Source organism: Panthera uncia, assembly GCF_023721935.1.
Source record: "Panthera uncia isolate 11264 chromosome A3 unlocalized genomic scaffold, Puncia_PCG_1.0 HiC_scaffold_11, whole genome shotgun sequence".
Classification (NCBI taxonomy): domain Eukaryota; kingdom Metazoa; phylum Chordata; class Mammalia; order Carnivora; family Felidae; genus Panthera; species Panthera uncia.
The window spans coordinates 60,231,968-60,253,677 of NW_026057578.1; the positions used below are offsets into that span (position 1 = coordinate 60,231,968).

At 39.8% G+C, this 21,710-nt stretch overlaps 1 protein-coding gene across 1 annotated transcript in view; it reads right to left on the reverse strand.

Annotated features, from left to right (window-relative positions):
- The window catches only part of VWA3B (von Willebrand factor A domain containing 3B), a 153,273-nt gene that overhangs the window by 55,252 nt on the left and 76,311 nt on the right, over window positions 1-21,710 (reverse strand). The window contains exons 8-9 of the mRNA XM_049649831.1: window positions 11,033-11,229; window positions 4,677-4,831 (exon numbers count right to left, since the gene is read on the reverse strand). Of these exons, the coding sequence (XP_049505788.1) occupies window positions 4,677-4,831; window positions 11,033-11,229 (352 nt within the window). The remainder of the gene's footprint in view (window positions 1-4,676; window positions 4,832-11,032; window positions 11,230-21,710) is intronic.

Here is a 21,710-nt window from a genome sequence, read left to right on the forward strand (position 1 = left end):
GCTGAAATAATTCATTATCAACAGACCTGCACTGGGATAAATATAAAGAATAAAGAGGTACGGAAATATCAAATATGTGGATAAATACAAAATACACTAATTATCATTTTAAATCTATTTATACAAAAATTGATTATTTACAATACATTATGGTTTATAGCATATGTGGAAATATGGTGTAGGACAATAATAGGGGTGCCCGAGTGGTTCAGTCAGTTGAGCATCTAACTCTTGATCTCAGCTCAGGTCTTGATCTCTGGATTCTGAGTTCAGGCCCTGCACTGAGCTCTGCACTAGGCATGAAACCTACTTAAAAAAAAAAAAAAAAAGTATAGGACAACAATAGAAAAGACAGAAGAGAGGAATTGAAGTTATAAGATTTTTATGATATAGATGAAGTGAAATAGTATTTGAAGGTAGACTGTGGTAATTTAAAGATGTATACTGTAAATGCTAATGCTGTCACACATACAACAAAACAAAATAAAGAGGTAGAGTTTATAAGCCAAAGGTAGAAATAAAATGGGATCATAAACTCTCCAACAAAAGATGGTAGAAAAAGAGTAAAAAGAGAACGAAGAACAGGTAAGACAAAAAACAAATAGCAAGATCTAGATTTAAATCCAACCAAATAGGGGCGCCTGGGTGGCTCAGGCGGTTAAGCGTCCGACTTCAGCTCAGGTCACGATCTCGCGGTCCGTGAGTTCAAGCCCCACGTCGGGCTCTGGGCTGATGGCTCGGAGCCTGGAGCCTGCTTCCAATTCTGTGTCTCCCTCACTCTCTGCCCCTCCCCCGTTCATGCTCTGTCTCTCTCTGTCTCAAAAATAAATAAACATTAAAAAAAAAAAAAATTAAAAAAAAAATCCAACCAAATAAATAATCACATTAAGGAAATGATCTTAATACTCCAATTAAAAGGTAGAGATTAGAAATGACTATTATTAAAATGACAAAAGATAACAAGTGTTGGAGAGGATAACAAGTGTTGGAGAGGATGTGGAGAAAAGGGAGCCCTTGTACAATGACAAAAGATAACAAGTGTTGGAGAGGATGTGGAGAAAAGGGAGCCCTTGTACACTGTTGGTGGGACTGTAAATTGGTGCAGCCACTGTGGAAAACATGGAGATTCCTCAAAAATTAAAAATAGGACTACCATACATTGCAGCAATTCTGCTTCCAGGTATTTATCCAAAAAAGAAAACACTAACTTGAAAAGATATATGCAGCCCCATGTTCACTACAGTATTATTTACAATAGCCAAGATACGGAAACAACCTAAGTGTCCATTGACAGATGAATGGATAAAGAAATTGTGAGATATATATATATATATATATATATATTATATATATATATATAGTGGAATATCATTCAGCGATAAAAAGATTTAAATCTTGCCATTTTCAATGACATGGATGGACCTTGAAGGCATTCCACTAAGTGAGGTAAGTCAGACAGAGAAAGACAAGTACCATATCATCTCTGTTATATGTGGAATCTAAAAGAAAAACAAAAAACAAGTTTATAGATTCAGAGAACAAAAAGACTGGTGACTCCAAGAGGCAGGGTGGGAAAAATGGGTGAAAGGAACCAACAGATAAAAAGAAACAAACCAAAAAAAAATCCAACCAGAGGTTGGGGAGGGGATAAATGGAAGATTTTAGGATTTTTTTTCTTTATCTCTAATATTTAAAATTTTGTGATGATGTATGCTGGATAGGTCTTTTTACTCATTTTCTAGACATTCCTTGCAACTTTCTTTCAGTTTGGAACTACATGTCTCTCAGTTCTGAAATTTTTTGTGAGATTTCCCCTTCATTTTATATATGTCTATAAGCTATCTATTTGTAGGTACACATGTATGTTAACCTCAACCACAGGATGCTTGTGTTGCTTTCTGAGAGACTGCCTTCATCTTCCAGCTCTCCCATTGAATCATTTGTTTTGGCTATCATATTTTGAAGAGCTCTTGTAATTCTTAATATCTATATGTATGTATAACAGTATTTTCCAACTTTCTGAGGGCAATATTTTCTGTCTTTCTGAGAATATTAATATGTTGGTTTTCTCCGAAGTTTTATTTTTGTTTTTTGTTTTTGTTTTTTACTCCCTGTATTATGTATTATCTTAGTTTCCTTGTCTATTTGTTTTGGAGAACAATATGGAGTTAAAAGGCCGAGATAGATTGGATTTAGAAAACAATACCCATATATATTCTAAGGAACCTATTTCGATATAAGACACAAACAAGTAAAGGTAAAAAGATAGAAAAAAGAGAACCCGTGCAAAAAATGATCAAAACACACTGGAGCTAAAAAAAGAGGTTAGAGTGGGAGAGAGCCAAAGCATAAGAGACTCTTAAAAACCGAGAACTGAGGGTTGATGGGGGGTGGGAGGGCGGGGAGGGTGGGTGATGGGTATTGAGGAGGGCACCTGTTGGGATGAGCACTGGTGATGTATGGAAACCAATTTGACAATAAATTTCATATATTAAAAAAAAAAACACACTGGAGCAGCTCTATTGATACTGGACAAAGCAGATTTGTCCAGAAATCAAAAGGATTTCAGAAAAATCCTTTCAGAAAGGATTTCAGAAAAAGGAATACTGCCAGAGATAAAAAGGGACACTTAATAATATTAAAGGAATTCATTCATCAAGAGGACATAACAACCGTAACTGTACATACACCTACTAATAGTTTCAAAATACATGAAGGAAAAAATGACAGATTTGAAAAAAGAACAGGCAAATCCATAACTATAGCTAGAGATTTCAGTGCTCTTCTCTCAACAATTTGTAGAACAATTTAAATAAAAAAGTCAGTAATGATATGGAAGACTGAAACAACTCTATCAATCAACTTGAACTGAGATATTTATAGTATATTCCACCCAACAAAAGCAGAATATGTAGTTTTTCTTCATATCCTGGGCAACAAAATAGGTCTCAATAAACTTATAAGAACTAAAGCCATACAGTATCCCTCCGTCCATAGTGCAATTAAAAGCTATCAGGAAAATCCACAAATACTTGAGAAGTAAACAACATATTTCTAAATAACCTTTGTTCAAAGAAGAATTATAAGGGAAATTTGCAAAATATTTTTAAGTGAATGTAATGAAATACAACATAATGTGAGAGGCAGCTAAAGCAATACCCCAAGAAAATTTAAATGCTTATATTAGAAAGAAAGTTCTCAAATCTCTAAGCATCCATCTTAAGAAACTTAAAAGTAAGGAGAAAGAAGGAAATAATAAAGAGTAGAAATCAATGGCACCAAAAGGAGAAAACCATACAGAGAAAAAAAACCCACTGATACCAAAACCTGGTTCTTTGAAAAGATCAATAAAATGGATAATCTCCAACCAGGCTTAAAATAAAGATAACATAAATTACTAACATCAGTTCTATGTGTATGTGAAGAAATGGAATACATAATTAAAAACCTTGCTACAAAGAAAAACTACAGACCCAGATTGTTTCAGTAGTGAATTCTACATACATTTAAGGGAGAGATGATAACAACTCTCCACAAAGACTTCTGGAGAATAGAAAAGAGGAGAGAAGTTCCCAACAACCCCTAACACTTGGTGGGTGGAGAAGGACAAATAGATCTGGCAGGTACCAAGTGGAGTGTCTTAAACAGCATCCTTTTTCCCCAGACCTGAAGTCCAAACTACTGTCCCCAAAAGTCAACCCCAAAACAAGAAACAGAAGACTCCAGACACAAGGATTACTTGTTCTAAGTTACCCACTGCCAGTTGGGTTTTAAGAAACTGGGGCTCTGAAGAGTTAATATTATGCACACAGTTGTCTGCAGCTTGTGATTTTATAGCAGAAAACATAGAAGGATGGAAGGAACTCTCATTTTCAAGTGGTTACTGCCCACTGAGTACTAGTCTATACTCTATAATCCATAGGGCATATTTGTAAATGGCATTATCATTCCCACTTTATAAATGAAGAAACCAATGCACAAAGACATTAACTAACTTGCCCAGGGTCCCACAGAAAGTGGCAGAGCTGGTATTATAATCCAGCTCCATCTGACCTCAGAGGCCATGCACCTAAATGGATTTGGTCTTTGTGGTCTAAAGCTGTCCTCTGGCATCAGGGAGGTGAAAGCATTAAGGTAGATCATCCCCATGGGACTGATGCTGAGGTCACAGCATTAGTACCTCAGATGCGTTAGCACTGGCAGATTTTAAGAACCAGCAAGGTTGACAAGGACCACATGAAGTTATTTTTAGCTGAATATACATTATTCCATTGTATTAAAATACTCCACAACATTGTTAACAGTTGCCTTGAAATGTAATATCCAAGTACAGAGGACAGGTGTAATACAATTTGCAATATGTTTGTGGCCCACAAAAAATGCAAGACATGAGCAGAAGCATTCCTTAGCCTCCTATAGTGATGTACAACCAACATAATGACACATTTCTTTGCTGTCTTTTTTAAAAAGTCTGCTTGGAATCAAAGCAGCTTGGAATCTGGATCCAAACATTCCCCTTTATTACTAACAAAAAGCCACGAGCAAACCATCAGATGGCAACCCTGACATAACAATGTTAATTGGCTGTTTTTTGTGGTTAAGCATTTACAGAGAAGTCACAGATTTTAGTTTCAAGGGCAACTAGACCACTTGTACCCTCCTGCAAATTTACCAACCTCTTCTGAATCTGAGCAAGGACTGTGTGGATTCTCTCACTGTACCAGGTACACTTCTCTTTGGTAATGCAGACGTGGACCAAGCTCCCATCCTTCCAGGGTGCATGGACAAATCTGCTGCAGTATTTTGCATGGACTGTCTTCTTGTTGGTCTCCTAAATAAAGGACAAAGGACAGAAGCCATTCAGACCATTCAAAGAAGAAATCTCCAGATGGCACCCCATCTCTGCCTTATTTATACAGCTCCTAGCACTCACTCCCATGGTAAAATCATTCAACTGCTGGTTCAACCAACATGTACTGGGGCCTACTCTATATGGAGCCCTGTGCCAGATGTCATGAATGATAGTCAGAAAAACATGTGCAGTCTCATCTGTGCCCCAGAGAAGATAATGTTTCCAGCAGGGAGACACTGTATGCACATGCTCACACGCATGCACCCACACACAGAAAGTTAGGAAGGCAGAGCACTAGACACCCAGCACCTGGTGCTAGGTTGAGACAATAATAACTAGGCAATCTGACAAAGAAGAAAGAGTTCTCAAGGACTAGAGGGTCAGTAGGACTCTCTGGAGGAGGTGGGACTTAAGATTCACACACAAAAAATCTTTCCATTATTACTCCCAGCCCCAAATGAAGAAAAGTAGCCAAGAAACCCATTCTACACCTAGCATCCTCTACTGGTACATACAAAACTGGTCTGAGGACAATGGCTTCCCACACATAGAGCTCACTCAACTGATTTATGAATTTATCAAGCACAACTCCATGTCACCAGCAATACAATCTTCTAGGCAGCAGCACTAGAAACCACAAAGACCAAAATTCCTGCCTTCATGGAGCTCACATTACAGGGAAAGAGCTAGATAATAAACAATCATACAGCAGGTCAGATGGTGACAAATGCTATAGAGAAAAATAAGGAAGGAGAATAAAGAACAGGGGATGGGAGGGGATGGAGAAGTTTTTTTTTTAAGTTTATTTCAAGAGAGAGAGAGTGTAAGCAGAGGCAGGGCAGAGAGAGAAAGAGAGAGAGAGAAAGAGAGAGAGAGAAAGAGAGAGAGAGAGAGAAAGAGAGAGAGAGAGAGAGAGAGAGAGAGAGAGAAAGAAAGAGAGAAAGAGAGACAGAGAGAGATAAAGAAATCCCAAGCAGACCATGCATTGCCAGCAAAGAGACTGACATGGAACTCGAACCCGTGAAACTGTGAGATCATGACCTGAGTCAAAATCAAGAGTTGGACACTTAACTGACTAAGCCACCCAGGTGCTCCAAAGAAGTTAAAACCTAAAAAAAAAGAAAGCCTTAAACAGAAGGTAAAATATGAGCAAAGACCAGCAAGAACAAAAAGTGTGGCCATATGGAGATCTGGGGGAAGCTTGAGGACTCAGCAAGTGCCAAAACCCTGTGGTAAGAGTAAGTGTGTGCCTAGCATGTCTGTAGAATTTTAGGAAGGCTGGTGTAGTCCAAACAGTGAGCAAGAGTAAGGGGTGAGATGATGCTAGGGCAATATGAGGAAGAGAGCCAGATGCAGACTCCGTAAAGCCTACTGGCTAATGGAAGTGACTCTGGCTTCTCCCCTGAGTGAAAAAGGAACTATCCAAGAACTTAAACATGACAAGAGACAAATTTTTTTAATTAAGATATAATGGACATATTATATTATGTATACAATACGATTTGATATATGGATATATTACAAAATGATTACCACAATAAATAAGTAATGCCCATCACCACACATAGTTACAGATTTTTTCTTGTGATCTATTTTAAGATCTACTCTCTTAGAGAAGTGACAGAATTCATAGTTTTAAGTTTTATTTACAATTTTAAAATTTAATTATAAAAATATCATTTTGAAGGTTACTCTGGCTACTCTGTTGAGAACAGACCATAAAGGGTCAAGGACAGAAGCAGGTCCATACCAGGGTAGTATCAGAAGTGGTGAGAAGTGGTTGGATTCTGAGTTACAGACATATTATGAAGACAGAACTGACAGCATTTAATGAGAGGTCAGATGTGGGTGTGGGAGAAAAGAGAGGAGTTTGGGATGACACTACGGTTTTCAGCCCACAGAACTACAAAAATGGAGTTGCAATGAATTTATGGGAGGAAGATTATGAGAAGAGTAGCCTTGAATGGGAAAATCTGAATCTGGTGTCTGATGTACTAGGTTCAAGGTGCCTATCAGACATCCCATTGACATGGCAAGTAGCCAGGTGGAGATAAGGGAAGGACTCAGGGCTGGAGATTTAAATGTGGAAGTCACCAGCATGCACACAGTATTAAAAGCCACAGGACTTGATGAGATCAAGTAGAGAATGGGTACAGAGAGAGAAGAGGTCCAAGGACTGCACTTTGAGGCCCTCTGGCATTTAGAGGCTGGGAACATGGGAAAGAAGTAACAAAGAACACTAACAAAGAATAGCCAGTGAGGTAAGAGGAAAACAGAACAGTGTTTTCTGCAAGCAAATGAATTTCAAGGAAGTAACCAACTATATGAAATGTTGATAGTAGGTCAAGTAAGAGTGGGACTGAGAACTGACCCCTGGATTTAGTAATACACGTATCCCTGGAAAGAGAGGGTTTTGGTGGAGAGGGGGCCTTGCTGAAGTGGAGTGCATTCAAGAGGGCATGGGAGAATTGCAAGACTAGAGAAAGGGAACATATACAACTCTTGAGGAGTTGGATTCTACAAAGGAACAGAGAAATGAGGCAAATGAGGCAGAAGCAGAGACAAGTATGGGGATCAAAATCCTATATTTTTAAGATGAGAGAAAACACCATATTTGTGTGCTGATAGGAAAGATGCAGAAATAAGGGTAATAATGATGATACAGAATAGAAAGGGGGCAAATGAGTAAATGGCAAATAGGGATCAGTGCACCCATGGAAGGGTTGACCATAGACAGAAGTGAGGACAATTTAGCCACCCTGGAAGTAATATGGGTAGAACACACAGGCACAAATGCTGGGGATTTGTAGATACGGAAGTGGATATTCATGAATATTCATCCCAATGTTCAATGAAATGGGAAGCAAGGTCACTAGCTTAGAGTAAGCTAAGAGGAGATGGTGTTTGAAGTTTGAGGAAAAAAGAGTAGACATCTTGGAGAATGAGCATCTGAGTGGATTGGAAAACTACAGGCGGATTGGTGGACAGCACAAGAGATCCATGAGGTTCTTCATGGAGAGATTCATGAAGTTAGAGGTCATGAATTTAAAGGGAAGCCAGGTACCGTGGCTATGTGCTTTTCTCTGGTTTCTTCTGCTGTAGTCAGATGCACAGCTATAATGCAGAAAAGGCAGAGAGGTGGATTTAACCAGGGTTGGGGTTTTGCCAGATGAGAATAATAATTTAAGAGAGGAAAAGTAGCTGAGCATGTACAAGAGGGACAAAAGGATAGAGAGAACAGACAACAGGGAGTAGAAATAACAAATTATATAATCCCAGTGAGTTGAAAGATTGGAATTAGGTAGTAGAGGAAATGACCTTAAAAAAAGAGGTCAAAAAGTGGGACCTTTGGAACTGATTTATGTGGGTTATGATGGAAGAGTTATTTGTAATGACAAGGTCAAGGGGATGCCTATGGCAGGATTGGTAGAGATGGGGTGGAGGAGAAAGTCACCGGAAAAGAGGAGGTCAGAGAAATGAAAGGCCAGAGTGTAAGAAGGGTCATTTTCATGGGATTAACATTAAAAAATGGTTGGATCCAGTGACAGCAAGTCACAAGCTACAATCTTCAATTAATGATGGGGGTAACCTGGGAGTCAGAAAATGTCAGCCATAGGAAGTGTCATGGGTGGTACATTCTGATGACATGGGAAGACAGAGGGAGAATGATCAAGAAACAGCAACAAGGAATAAGGAAGGACAGCACCCACCTCTCCCACCCACAGGTCCAAGGAGAATGGGAGAGAAACCGGGGTCCTCGAGAGAAAACCCAGACAAGCAGGCAAAGAGAACACTGCAGAGCACTTGACGCTACAGTGGGTGTACTGATATCTTCTAGTTCCATGGGGCACAGTGGAGGGAATTTAGGAGTCAGGGAGGAATGGAGGAAACTCAGAGATGGGAATGAGGATTGAGAAGTCTGGTGGTGAATGATATGAACATGGATGAAGGGCATGATGAGATCAGTCTTGATGTTCCCAAGACAGGCAGACAGGGGAACCACATGTCAACCACAACATAAGGATGGAAGGAGAAAGATGTCCCCTCTCTCATTCTCACCATGTTCTTATCCCTCAAGAGTTCTCCCTAGTGTCCATCCCAAAACATGGCCTTCTAACTGTGCCTTATGCACTCCCAGATGGAAACACACCAGACCATATGTTACATGAATACGGGTGTCAGACAGCAGAGTGTCAGAATGGGAAAAGCAGTGTAAGGTCCCAGCAGATAGTTCAAACCCTGCCATCTCATGATGTAACCTCTCAGAGGCCTTGTGACTTTGTCTTCTCATGTGTGCTATGAGAGCACAAATACTCACCTTGCATATAAAGCCCACAGGCATTCCATAAATGCTCATTTCTGATTCACAGTGTTTGTAATTAAAAAAAAAAAGAAAGAAAAGAAAAAGAAAGAAGGTAACCTCTACTGGGCATCTCCCTACCTCACACACAATTCAATTTTAGGTACAAATCCAGATAGCTTGTGGCCCCAAATACTGAAAATAAAATTATCCCTTTTCCATCAATATTTGTGGAGATAACTGTACTGTACACTTCTCAACTTCTACTGTATTATTTTTAGCACAAGAAATTTGAGGTAAAATTCCCCATTTATAAGCCAGACTCTTCAACCTGTCCCCATAAGATTTTGTTTAAATTGTCAAGAAAAAATAAGGAGAAATCAGTTTTAGAGAGGACTTGAACATACCACATTGTCACCAGCTCACAGTGAGCTATGTTCAAATTGACATGGATTGATATTTCTAAATATCCAGGGCCTAATGTATTTAAAAAATGAAAATCTACATATGATTAGATTACATACAATAACATATGATTTCCTGAACTAATAACATTACTGAATAATGACTACAAAATCAGAAAACTGTGCTGGGGGAGAAACCCACAAATGAAATTTCCCTGCAATATGGCAATTACTCCACATCCCAGTGTAGGGGACACAACTCCTAGGACACAAGTCTTCTGTCAATTCTGCATTTCTCTCATCCAATTTTTACATTTTCCTCCTTGTAGTTCACTGTAAACACACGGCACTAAGAAGGCTAAAACACCACATCGTGTGGTTAATGTAGCCCCCACGGAAAGAGCCCTTCCTCAGGAGGACGCACAGAACCCAGTGGCCAGCCAGCCTAAAGGAGTGGCAAACACACTGGGGTTTTACCTCTGTAGGATGGACAGACATCTCAGTGATCATGACATTGAATCAGAGCCTTAGAAAATACATAAAGTGACGGTGCATTGGAGGACCTTGATTTCCTCTCCAGTGGTCTCTCCTGGGCTGCCGCTACTGGCACATCTGCTTTGTTGCTCACATTTTGATTTTCACTTCAGAGTATGGGCCTTTACTATCTTCTAAAAGAGTTTTCCTTCAGTTTTACAAATTTGGAATATTCATTTTATCCTGATTTTCTGTTTCCTATTGTGATACTTTTTAGTCTTTCCATAATTCTAAACTTCTGACTATCTTCTGGGTACTGTCTACACATCAGTGTTTTGCAGAGTGTGGCCCCTGGACCAGTAGCTTCAGCATCATCTGGGCCCTCCCTCAAACTCACTGACTCAAGCATGCTGAAGTTTAGGAACCTAATTATCCTTTGATTGTGAGCCAGAGTCAAGCATTTTGAGAAGCTATGTTCCTTCCAGAGCCATTGACACAATGGAACCACCTTTTGAAAGTTTTCAATATACACCTGTCCAGTGCCATAATCTCTTAAGAGAATTTCTTTTTATATTTATGGGGAATCCACTAAATACTGGCTGGTAGCCACTAGACTAATATATCTTTAAGAGAGTAACAATATAAGAGGACCATAGAACTCCCTGCTTTGGGCATTTTCACCATCCAATTCACCAATAAAAGGTGAATAACTGACAAGGTTGAATAATTCTGAGACTCATAATGCCAGCTCCTGGCTTATGTACCATTATTGTGTAATCTACTTATATTCAGAAACCATGGTCTCCACGTCCCCAAGTGGTGTTCAGTGAAGTGTAACATGGGAAGCACAAAGCCATCTTCCTTCGTGGAAACCCAAGCTGGTTTCCCTCCATGCTGCATTTCAACCTTGGTCTTGCCCTGGGTTCTAGTCTGAGGGGGGCCTCACCCATCCAGGGCATCAAAGGAAGCCCACAGCCATGCCCAGGAGTTCACTTCACTTACCGCACTAGTCTGCACAGACTCATTTCCTGGTTTGGCTTTTACATCAACGACTCCATCAGCATGGCGGAAGGAGCAGTCAGCAAGGACGTCATAAAAGGATAGCCCCTGGGCTTTCAAGCCATATTTCTGTAGCCACTTCTTGGAGTCCCAGGTGTTCTCTGGATTTGATTCATTCTCTACAGAGGTTCCTCCTGATTCTATTTGTGGAATTACAGTTCATCAGTGCCATTCATATTTTGCAAGCCATTTATATTTCACCCCCAACTTAATATTTAGCAAGCAGGAACATATTTTGTTAGGTCACATTCATTTCAGGAAGCATGCTTTCTAAACAGGACTGGCAAAGAATTAGTTCACCAGACTGGAAGGCAGGGATCTGCTACTTTTCATCTCATTTCTTCCTTTACCTAAGTTGCCTACCCCATGCGTATGGGAGATGGCTGGCAGACCAAGGCCATGTGTCAGGAGAGCATTAAACTTGGGGTCAGAAGCTCTGGGTTCAAGTCATGGCTCCACCACTTACTAGCTCAGGCAAATTGCTCAGACTTGGATGAGTCACTGCACTTAACCTCTCTGAGCTTCCACAGAATTGCTTACCTGCAGATGGAAGATAGCATCTGTTTGGCCTTCCTAAATGTGTTGAAGCGATTCAATGAGAAAAGTTATGCGAAAGTGCTTTTTGATGAGTGGGGGTGAGAATTAGGGGTATGTAACCTGTGTTGAGGTAGAAGTCAGTCAACCACAGAAGGCTGGAAGCCTGTCTCTCAGGAGCTCCCCTATTAACTTTGGCAAATGTATTCTGATTCAGAGCCTGGCCCTCAAATCAGCAGGCTCAGAAACCTCATATAGTCAGCTCAGGCACCTATAGCTGTATCTATAACTCACCCTAGTCAGGCTCACAGGTTAAAGTATAATCCAGAAAGCTAAGTGCCCAAATATCCCCAGCCTTAGCACATTCCTTTGCCATTTTCCAAAGATTATCTATACTCTTTAAGTGGGGGGTGGGGGGTGCTCTGTTAGCTGGTCAGAACACCATACAACAGAAAAGTATTCATCCAGGTGGCTCAAACTACTAGTGCCACCTAAAGGAGACAGGAGTATCTGGGTGTGGGCAAATCTGAAGCTGAGAAGGAGGCACTCGTTTCCGGAGCAGGCTTGCACTAGCCGATGGAAGCTAACTGTACACCTCTCCTCCCAACTCCATGCTCCCTAGAAGCACACTGGTAGGAAAAAATTGACCATGCTGGGAGTATTTACAGAATCTGGAAATCAGAGCTTTTTTATTCCAGGGAGTGCACTGGCAAACATTCACCTGCCTGCCACTGGAAGGAAGGCAGAAAGGACTAGCTCTTAGCCCCATTGAGACCAGCAGAGCCCTAGGAGGTACCAGGAGGGGGTGCTGGGCAAAGAAGCAGTTTTTTATAACATGTACCACTGCATAGTAGGTCTACTAGCCCTAAAAGTTTACTTCCACTTAGATAAGTGGTTTTCAACCCTGCAGAGTGGAATCCTCTGAGTTCTGTAAAGTACTGATACCTGAGCCCTACCCCTTAGATTCTGCTTTAATTGGTCTGGATATTGAGATTTTTCAAAGCTCCCATGGTGGTAGTACTGTGCAACCAAGCTTTACAACTACTGTAAGGTAGAAAGAGCTTTCTAAATTATGATTTGGTGACTCCACCAGTTACACTTCTATCAGACATAGATTCAAGGTCAAGGACACTTTTAATGAAAAAGAAGCACTCAATATTAGGGCAACAAAATATTACCCATACTTATCCATTATTATATTTAAGGGAATATAAAATTAGAATAGCATTTGATGAAATAAAACACTTTAGAGACAACTGTTTCTCAATAGTATGTAAAGGATCTGCCAAGCAATACTATATGTGAGCCATGTCCTCAGATTTTAATAGAACACCTTTTAAATAATGCACTTAAACCCTCTAGAACCAGACTTTCTCAAAGAAGTTTGATTTTGGCTTTTGAACTTTAAACCAATCTGGCACCAAAAGCCCCTTTGCACACTGTCCCCAGTTACCAGCAGTTGGTTTCTATGTGATTCACAAAGCATCTTCATACCCTGTCCAGGGAACTCAAATCAGAGGTTCCCTAGGGCTTCTCATCCCCAAGGCTCTCCTGTTTTCCTGCATCTCAGGGAAACAGCAAAGAGAACAGAGCCATTTTTGTCAGTGGGATCAGTCTCCTTGGAGAAACCTTTTGAGTGACTATTTTTCCACAGTTATTGTTAATTACATTCTAAGCCTTTGTCTCCTCTTTCTTCCTACTTTATCCTCCTTCCTTCTTTCTGATTAACAGGTGTAGTAGGAAATAAAATTTTCATTCAGTTATGTCCATTGATAGCAACACACAAATTAGCACATGTTTCTGCTCTGTTTGGGGGTTGTCTTCTCTTTTTTAAAGTTTATTCAGAGAGAGAGGGAGAGAGAAAAATCCCAACCAGACTCTCAGCTGTCAGCACAGACCCCAATGCAGGGCTCAAACCCGTGAACTACAAGATCATGATCTGAGCTGAGATCATGATCTGAGCTGAAATCAAGAGTTGGACGCTTAACTGACTGAGCCACCCAGTTGCCCCAAGGGGTTGCCTTCTTTTAAAAAGACAAGAGCCTTTTCTCAATTATAAATTCAAGCTTACCATAAAAGGACTTCCTAAAAATACATCAAACCAGTAAGGGATTTTAAAGAGCCAGAGACTAACTTTGACTCTAAGCTTCACCCAGGAACAGGCAATACAGTCACTTTGATGGGGACTCAAGGAAAACTCCAAAGCAATTTGAACTTCATAAAGGAAAGAAGGGCCAGCCAGGAATGCAAAAACAAAGAGCCTCGGTGCTCCAATGATTAAGAAAGGAGAAAAAGGGAGTAAATCTTTCCACTTTCAGTGCTAATTACACTAATTAGTGGCTGAGCCTCATCTTCCCCAGGTGGGAAGAGAAGGGTATTATCCATTCATTAGAGTCACTTACTAGAGAGTTCTTTCCATTCCCCTGCAGTTATCTTAATTAAAAGTGTTACATAAATTCTCACCCACAGAGCTTAGGATAATACTTTCATTTATTAGAGCTGTGAGCTCACAGCTCATCCTATTCCATGTGACAGATTGCTAAAGATTTTCTCTCAGTTACTTGCAGGAGAAGCACATGGCAGACCACATCTATGCCATCTATAATGTGCCTGGTCCTCTCCATCCTACTTGTCGATCTCAAAACATGTTTTAATGAGCAGGATCTACTGGCCAGTACTTTTGAAACATCACTAGCCAGGGCCACATCAAAAAGACAAAACGGGTACCATTTATCTGTGCCCCTTCCTCCCCCCAAGGTGTAGTTCTGTAGCGGCTCATGGCCATCAAGGATTTATCACCATCATAACTGCTCTCCTTATGGTGATGGTTATCCTAATGTGAGAACTTGGCAGGGCCATGGTACCCAGATATTTGGTCAAAGATTACTCTAGATGTTTCAATGAAAGTATTTTTAGGTGAGATTAACATTTTAATGTTTATTTATTTTTGAATGAGAGAGACACAGAGTGTGAGCAGGAGAGGGTCAGAGAGAGAGAGGGAGACACAGAAGCCAAAGCAGGCTCCAGGCTCTGAGCTATCAGCACAGTGCCTGATGCGGGGCTCGAACTCACAAATGGTGAGATCAGACCCGAGCCGAAGTGAGACACTTAGCTAACTGAGCCACACAGGTGCCCTGAGATTACATTTTAATCAGTAGACTTTGGGTAAAACAGATTACCCTCCATATCATGAGAGGGCCATCTCCATTCAGTCGAAAGCCTTTAATAGGAAAGAGACTGAAGTCCCCTGAGGAAGGGGAATTCTGACAGCAGACTGCCTTGGGACCTGAAATGCAAAACCAGCTCATGAGGGCGGTGGCCTGTCTGGTCTGTCCTGCAATTTGGACTTTCTAGCTTCCATACTCATTCAAGTCAATTCCTTGAATCTCCCTCAATCTCTATCTCAACCTCTTTTTGTATACACATGCACACATGCACACACAAATGCGCACACACACTATACACACACACACATCCTATTGGTTCTGTTTCTGTGCAGATCCCTGACTGATATGCTCATCCTCCTCCACTGAAGAGGACTTGTCCAGCACCACATTCCTGCCATGCGAGGTTCATGTGCCTTTCAAGCAAACCATCAGCTAATGAATAAACTAGAGCTCTATATCTGACACCGACCTCTGAGAGCATCAAGTTCAGCGTTTCTCACACTACGGTCCACAAACACTATTTACCCTGCATGTCGGTGGCTATCACTCAGAAAGAGCGTTTCTTAGCAAAAAGTTTAGGGAGTTTGAAAATAAAGTTTCAATCGGGTCTTCATCACAGGACTTGTATGAGCCTTTGTTACAGGAATCAGCAGTGGGCCTCACCATGGGTAGAGACATAAATAGTATTTCCTACAGTTATTTGGTCCCAGAACCCTTTCTGCATAGAACATTTGGGAGGGCTTATATTTGATAGACCACAATTTGGTACACACTTCCCAGCATCCCTATTATGAGTGTCATGAGACACTAAGCCAACACTTGGCTGCCCCATGGGAAGTGGCATTGGCAAAGGATGCTGTATATTAGTTGAAAAGGAAAGGTTCAGAAGAAGCTGAAAGCGATGTTCAACAGAAACAAGGAAAGGAGGGGGACAGGCAGGGAATGAAGGAAGGAATTATGAACAGCTGGGAGGGAGGGAAGAAGAAAGGTGGCAACTGTTAAGGATAAGAAATCCAGCTGCCTGCCTGTCAGACATGTGAGCCGGCTCAGCAGATGGCAGCTGCTGGACCAAGGACTATCTGCAGGTGAGAGAGACGATGAAGCCTGCCTGGGTGGGCACCCAGGAGATGTCTTGAAAGCATGGCTCGAGAGACATATCTGTCTCTGGGCAGACATGCGCTCTGTTCACTGTACTTGCTGACTAACATGACATTTTCCATTCTACAGCTGTGATAGCACCATGTGCTGAGCATATTTGCCTGGCACTGCCAGAGAGCCAAAAAAGAGGAGAAGGGGATGCAGGGACAGAGAAGGGTAACCCAGAAATATTCTGCACCACCTGGCCTTGCAGGGCAGGTTTGGGTAATTGTTCTCTGGAGTGCCCCAGGGGTTATGCACATACCAAGGGTTACGAAGGCCTGGGAACAAAGAGATGCAGCGATGGGGTCACATCTCTAATACGGGACGGAGCCAAATGTACAGTTATAGAGTAGGCCCTGAGTGGACCGTGAATCCTAGGCCCTTTCTCCTCTGGAATATCATGAAATGATTTTTACTTCCTCCTTTAATGCTTGTGAAAATCAAAGCAAAATGTCTGTGGAAAAGAAGGGTTCCATGGCTTACCCAACTTATTTGTAAACCAGAGGAAAAATGATTGTAACACTAAGTGTCTCTAATTCCTATAATCCTCAGTGGGGGGAAGTGGGAGGGAAAGGAAATTGAAAAAACAAAAAGGCAAGAAAGAAGCAGACATAAAAACAAAGACAAAAAAGCACCAACAGTGGACAGGAGGTGGGAGAGGAGCTAACGCCCTCTCCAAGACAGCAGTCCCCATTTCCCTTACCTTCTCCTCTGCCTGATTCTGAAAGAAGGAAACTGAAAAATTTTTGCTTTATATGTGGGCTGTGAATGAGGCAGCTGCAGAAAGAATGTTTAAACCCCAAGCAAGACCTGCAACTGGCTACTGAGAAATAAGGAGCAGCAGTCAGACAGTGACAGACCAGCATGAAGGCTGAGAAGAAACCACTAGCAGACCACAGATTCCAAGACAAGAACTACAAAAGCCACATTGTTTAAGTTTATTTAGTTATTTTGAGAGAGACAGAGAGAGAGAGAGAGAGCATGAGTGGAGTAGGGCAGAGAGAGATCGGGAGCCAGAGTGAGAAAGAATCCCAAGCTGATAGCTTGGAGCCCGATATGGATGGGGCTTGAACTCACGAACCAGAAGATCATGACCTGAGCCCAAATCAAGAGTTGGATGCTCAATTGACTGAGCCACCCAGGTGCGCCAACGAAAGCCACATTCCAATGTATCTACATCTGCAATGACATTTAGAATAAATTGAAGGATAATAGTTGAGAAGGCAACAAATTATACCTGTGGCAACAATTTCTTTAAACGTAGTGTGATGTGGTAAGATAAATCAATTCAAGATGCTTAGTATAAAGTGGAAAAATCAAGATTAAGAAATGAGAAAGGGATTGACAGAGTTTGGGAACTTTAGATTAGAACCTGAAGATCACATGGTAGTGAGAATGGGAACCATAACGCAGACTGGGGATGCTGGGATTAGACCAACAGAGAAATCTGAATCTGCTTCCCTTGGGAAATTAAAATACTGCCACTTTTTTGATCCTGCATCACCAATGCCAGGGCTTGATCTTTTTTTTTTTTTAATTTTAGTCAGTTTGTTTATTTCATGTATTCTTTAAAAATTTGTTTCTTGAGCTATAATTCATATGCTATAAAACTAACATTTTTAAATGTTTTTAGTTTGGTGGTTTTTAGTTTGTTTACCTGGTTGTATAATCATCATCACTATTTAATTCCAGTACATTTTCCTCACCCCACAAAGAAACCCTATACTTGTTAGAAGTCATTTCTCATTTCCCTTCCCTTCTCCCCACTAAGAGTTTACTCTATGGATTCATCTATTTTGGACATTTCATATAAATGGAATCATACAAACTGGCCTTTTATGACTGGCTTATTTCAATTAACGTAATGCTTTCAAAGTTAATTTGTGTTGTAGCATGTATCAGTACCACATTACATGTATTATGGCTACATGATATTCCACCGTAGGGCTGTATCACATTTGCTTATCTACTTATCAGTTACTGGACATTTGTTTCCACTTTTTGTTTTTATGGCTACTATGATGATGCTATGAACATTCATGTACAAGTTTTTGTGTGAACATGTCTTTTTAAGGACTTTTAAAAAATTCAAGTATAATTAACATACAGTGTTACAGGAGTTTCAAATGTACAACAGGATTCCACAATTTTATATATTTGTCAGTGCTCATAAAGATAAGTGTACTCTTGGGGCACCTGGGTGGCTGAGTCGGTTAAGCGTCCGACTTCGGCTCAGGTCATGATCTCATAGTTCGTGAGTTCAAGCCCCACATCGGGCTCTGTGCTGACAGCTCAGAGCCTAGAGCCTGCTTCAGATTCTGTCTCTGTCTGTCTGTCTGTCTGTCTCTGCTCCTCCTCCCACTCCTACTCTGTCTCTTTTTCTCCAAAATAAATAAACATTAAAAAAAATTTTTTTAAGAGAAGTGTACTCTTAATCCCCTTTATCTATTTTACCCATCCCCCCCCCACCTCCTCTCTGGCAAATACCAGTTTGCTGTCTGTATATAAGAGTCAGATTTTTGTCTCTTTTTTTTCTTTGTTTTGTTGTGTTTAAGTTCCACATACAAGTGAAATCATATGATATTTATTTTTCTTTGAATGACTTATATCACTTAGTGTTAATCCCTCTAGGTTGATTCATGTTCTTGTAATTGGCAAGATTTCACCATTTTTTATGGCTGAATAATACTCCATTGTGTATATATACCACATCTTCTTTATCCATTCATCCATCAGTGGACATGTAAGTTGTTTCCATAACTTGGGTATTGTAAATAATGCTGCAATAAACATAGGGGTGCATATATCTTTTTGAATTAGTGTTTTTGTTTTCTTTGGGTAAATACACATTAGTGCAATTATTGAATTATTGAATTATATCGTAATTTTATTTTCAATTCTTTGAGGAAACTTGATATTGTTTTCCACAGTAGCTACATCAATTTGCATTCCCACCAACAGTGCACAAGGGTTCCTTTTTCTCCACATCCTTGCCAACACTTGTTATTTCTTATCTTTTTGATTCTAGCCATTCTGACAAGTGTAAAGTAGTATTTCATTGTTGTTTTATTTTGCATTTCCCTGATGATTGGTGGTGTTGAGCATTTTTCATACATCTGTGGCCCTCTGTATATCTTTGGAAAAATATCTATTCAGATCCTCTGTCCATTTTTAAATTGGATTTTAAATTGGCTTTTTGTGTGTGTGTGTGTGTTGAGTTGTAGAAGTTCTTTTTATATTTTTTATATTAGCCTCTTATCAGATGTATCATTTACAAATATCTTCTCTCATTCAGTAGGTTGCCTTTTTGGTTTGTTGATGGTTTCCTTCACTGTGCAAAAACGTTTTACTTTAGTGTAGTCCAATAGTTTAATTCTGATTTTGTTTTTCTTGCCAGAGAAGACATATCTAGAAAAATGTTTCTACAGTTGATGTCAAAGAAACTACTCTTTATGATTTCTTCCAGGAGTTTTGTGGCTTCAGGTCTCATATTTGGCCCTTAATCCATTTTGAGTTTTTTTGTATGGTGTAAGAAAGTAATGCTGTTTCATTCTTTTGCATGTAGCTGTCCAGTTTTCCCAACACCATTTGTTGAAGAGATTGTCTTTTTCCCACTGTATATTCTTACTTCCTTTCCTGTAAATTAACTGGCCATAAAAGCATGGTTTTATTTCTGAACTTTCTGTTCCATTGATCATTGTGTCTGTTTTTGTGCCATTATCACACTAGTATGATTAGTATAGTTTTTCAGTATGTCTTGAAATCTGGGATTGTGATACCTCCAGATTTGTTCTTCTTTTTTAAGATTGCTTTCACTATTTGGGATCTTTTGTGGTCCCATACTAATTTTAGGATTATTTGTTTTGTGAAAAATGTTGGTATTTTGATAGGGATTGCATTGAATCTGTATATTCTTTCGGTAATAGGGATATTTTAACAATATTTGTTCTTCCAATCCATGAACATGGACTACCTTTTGGTTTGTGTTGCCTTCAATTTCTTTTATCAGTGTTTTATAGTTTTCAGAGTACAGATCTTTCACCTCCTTAGTTAAGTTTATTCCAAAGTATTTCATTCTTTTTGGTGCAACTGTAAACGTCATTGCTTTCTTAAGTTCTCTTCTACTACTTCATTACTAGTGTATAGAAATGTAACAGATTTCTGTATGTTAATTTTGCATCCTGTGACTTTACTGAATTCATTTACCAGTTCTAGCAGTTTTTTGGTGGGATCTTTAGGATTTTCTCCATATAGTATCATGTCATCTGCAAATAGTAAAAGTTTTATTTCTTCCTCACCAATGTGAATGCCTTTTTTTTTTCTTTTTCTTGTCTGATTGCTGTCACTAGGACTTCCAGTATTATGTTAAATGTTGAATAAGTGGTGAGAGTGGACATCTTTGTCTTGTTCCAGCTCGCAATTTTTCACCATTGAGTATATTAGCTGTTTTTCATATATGGCCCTATGTTATGTTCAGGTATATTCCCTCTATACCTATTCTGTTGAAAGTTTTTTATTATAAATGGATGCTACATTGTGTCAAATGCTTTTCCCTCAGCTTTTGAGATGATCATATGGTTTTTATCCTTTCTTTTGTTAATATATTACATTGATCAATGTGTGAATATTGAACCACTGTCTGGAATGAATCCCACTTGAACATGGTGAATGATTTTTTTCATACGTTGTTGGATTTAGTTTGCTAATATTTGATTGAGGATTTTTGCATCTATGTTGATCAGAGATATTGGCCTATAGTTTCCTTTTTTTGTGATGTCTTTATCTGGTTTTGGTATCAGGGTAATGCTGGCCTTGAATTTGGAAACTTGCCTTCCCCTTCTATTTTTTGGAAGAGTTTGAGAAGAAAAGATATTAACTTTTATTTAAATGTTTGGTATAATTCACCTGTGAAGCCATCTCGTTCTGGACTTATGTTTGTTCAGAGTTTTGGATTTTTAAAAAAAAAAACTTTAATATTTATTTACCTTTGAGCTGAGGGAGGGGGGGAAGGAGGAGCAGAAAGAGGGAGACAGAGGATCTGAAGCAGGTTCTGCACTGTGAGCACAGAGCTGGATACAGAGCCTGAACTCATGAATGGTTGAGATCATGACCTGAGCCAAAATCAACAGTCAGCTGTTCAACCACCTGAGCCACCCAGGCATCCCTGTTAGGAGTTTTTTGATTACTGGTTCAATTTCATTGTTGGCAATTGGACAGTTCAAATTTTCTATTTTTCCTGCTTCAGTTTTGGGGAGATTATATGTTTCTAGGAATTTATCCATTTCTTCTAGGTTGCCCAATTTGTTGGCATATAATTTTTCATAATATTCTCTTATAATCATTTACATTTCTGTGGTGTTGGTTATAATTTCTCCTCTCTTTCATTCCTGATTTTATTTATTTGAATCCTCTTCGTTTTTTGATGAGTTTGGATAAAGGCTTATCAATTTTATTGACCTTTTTTTTTGAGAGAGGGAGAATGTACATGCACGTGAGTAGAACATGGGGCCAACGTGGGGCTCCATCTCACAATCATGAGATCATGACCTGAGCTGAAATTAAGAGTTGGATGCTTAACGAACTGAGCCACCCAGGGACCCCTTGATTTTTTCAAAAAGCCAACTTTGGGTTTCTTTGATCTATTCTATTAAGTCTTTATTTCAATTATTTCTGCTCTAATCTCTATTATGTCCTTCTCTTGGCCTTGGGCTTTGTTCTTTTTCTAGCTTCTTTAGGTGTATGGTTAGCTTGTTTATTTGAGATTTTTTTCTTGCTTCTTG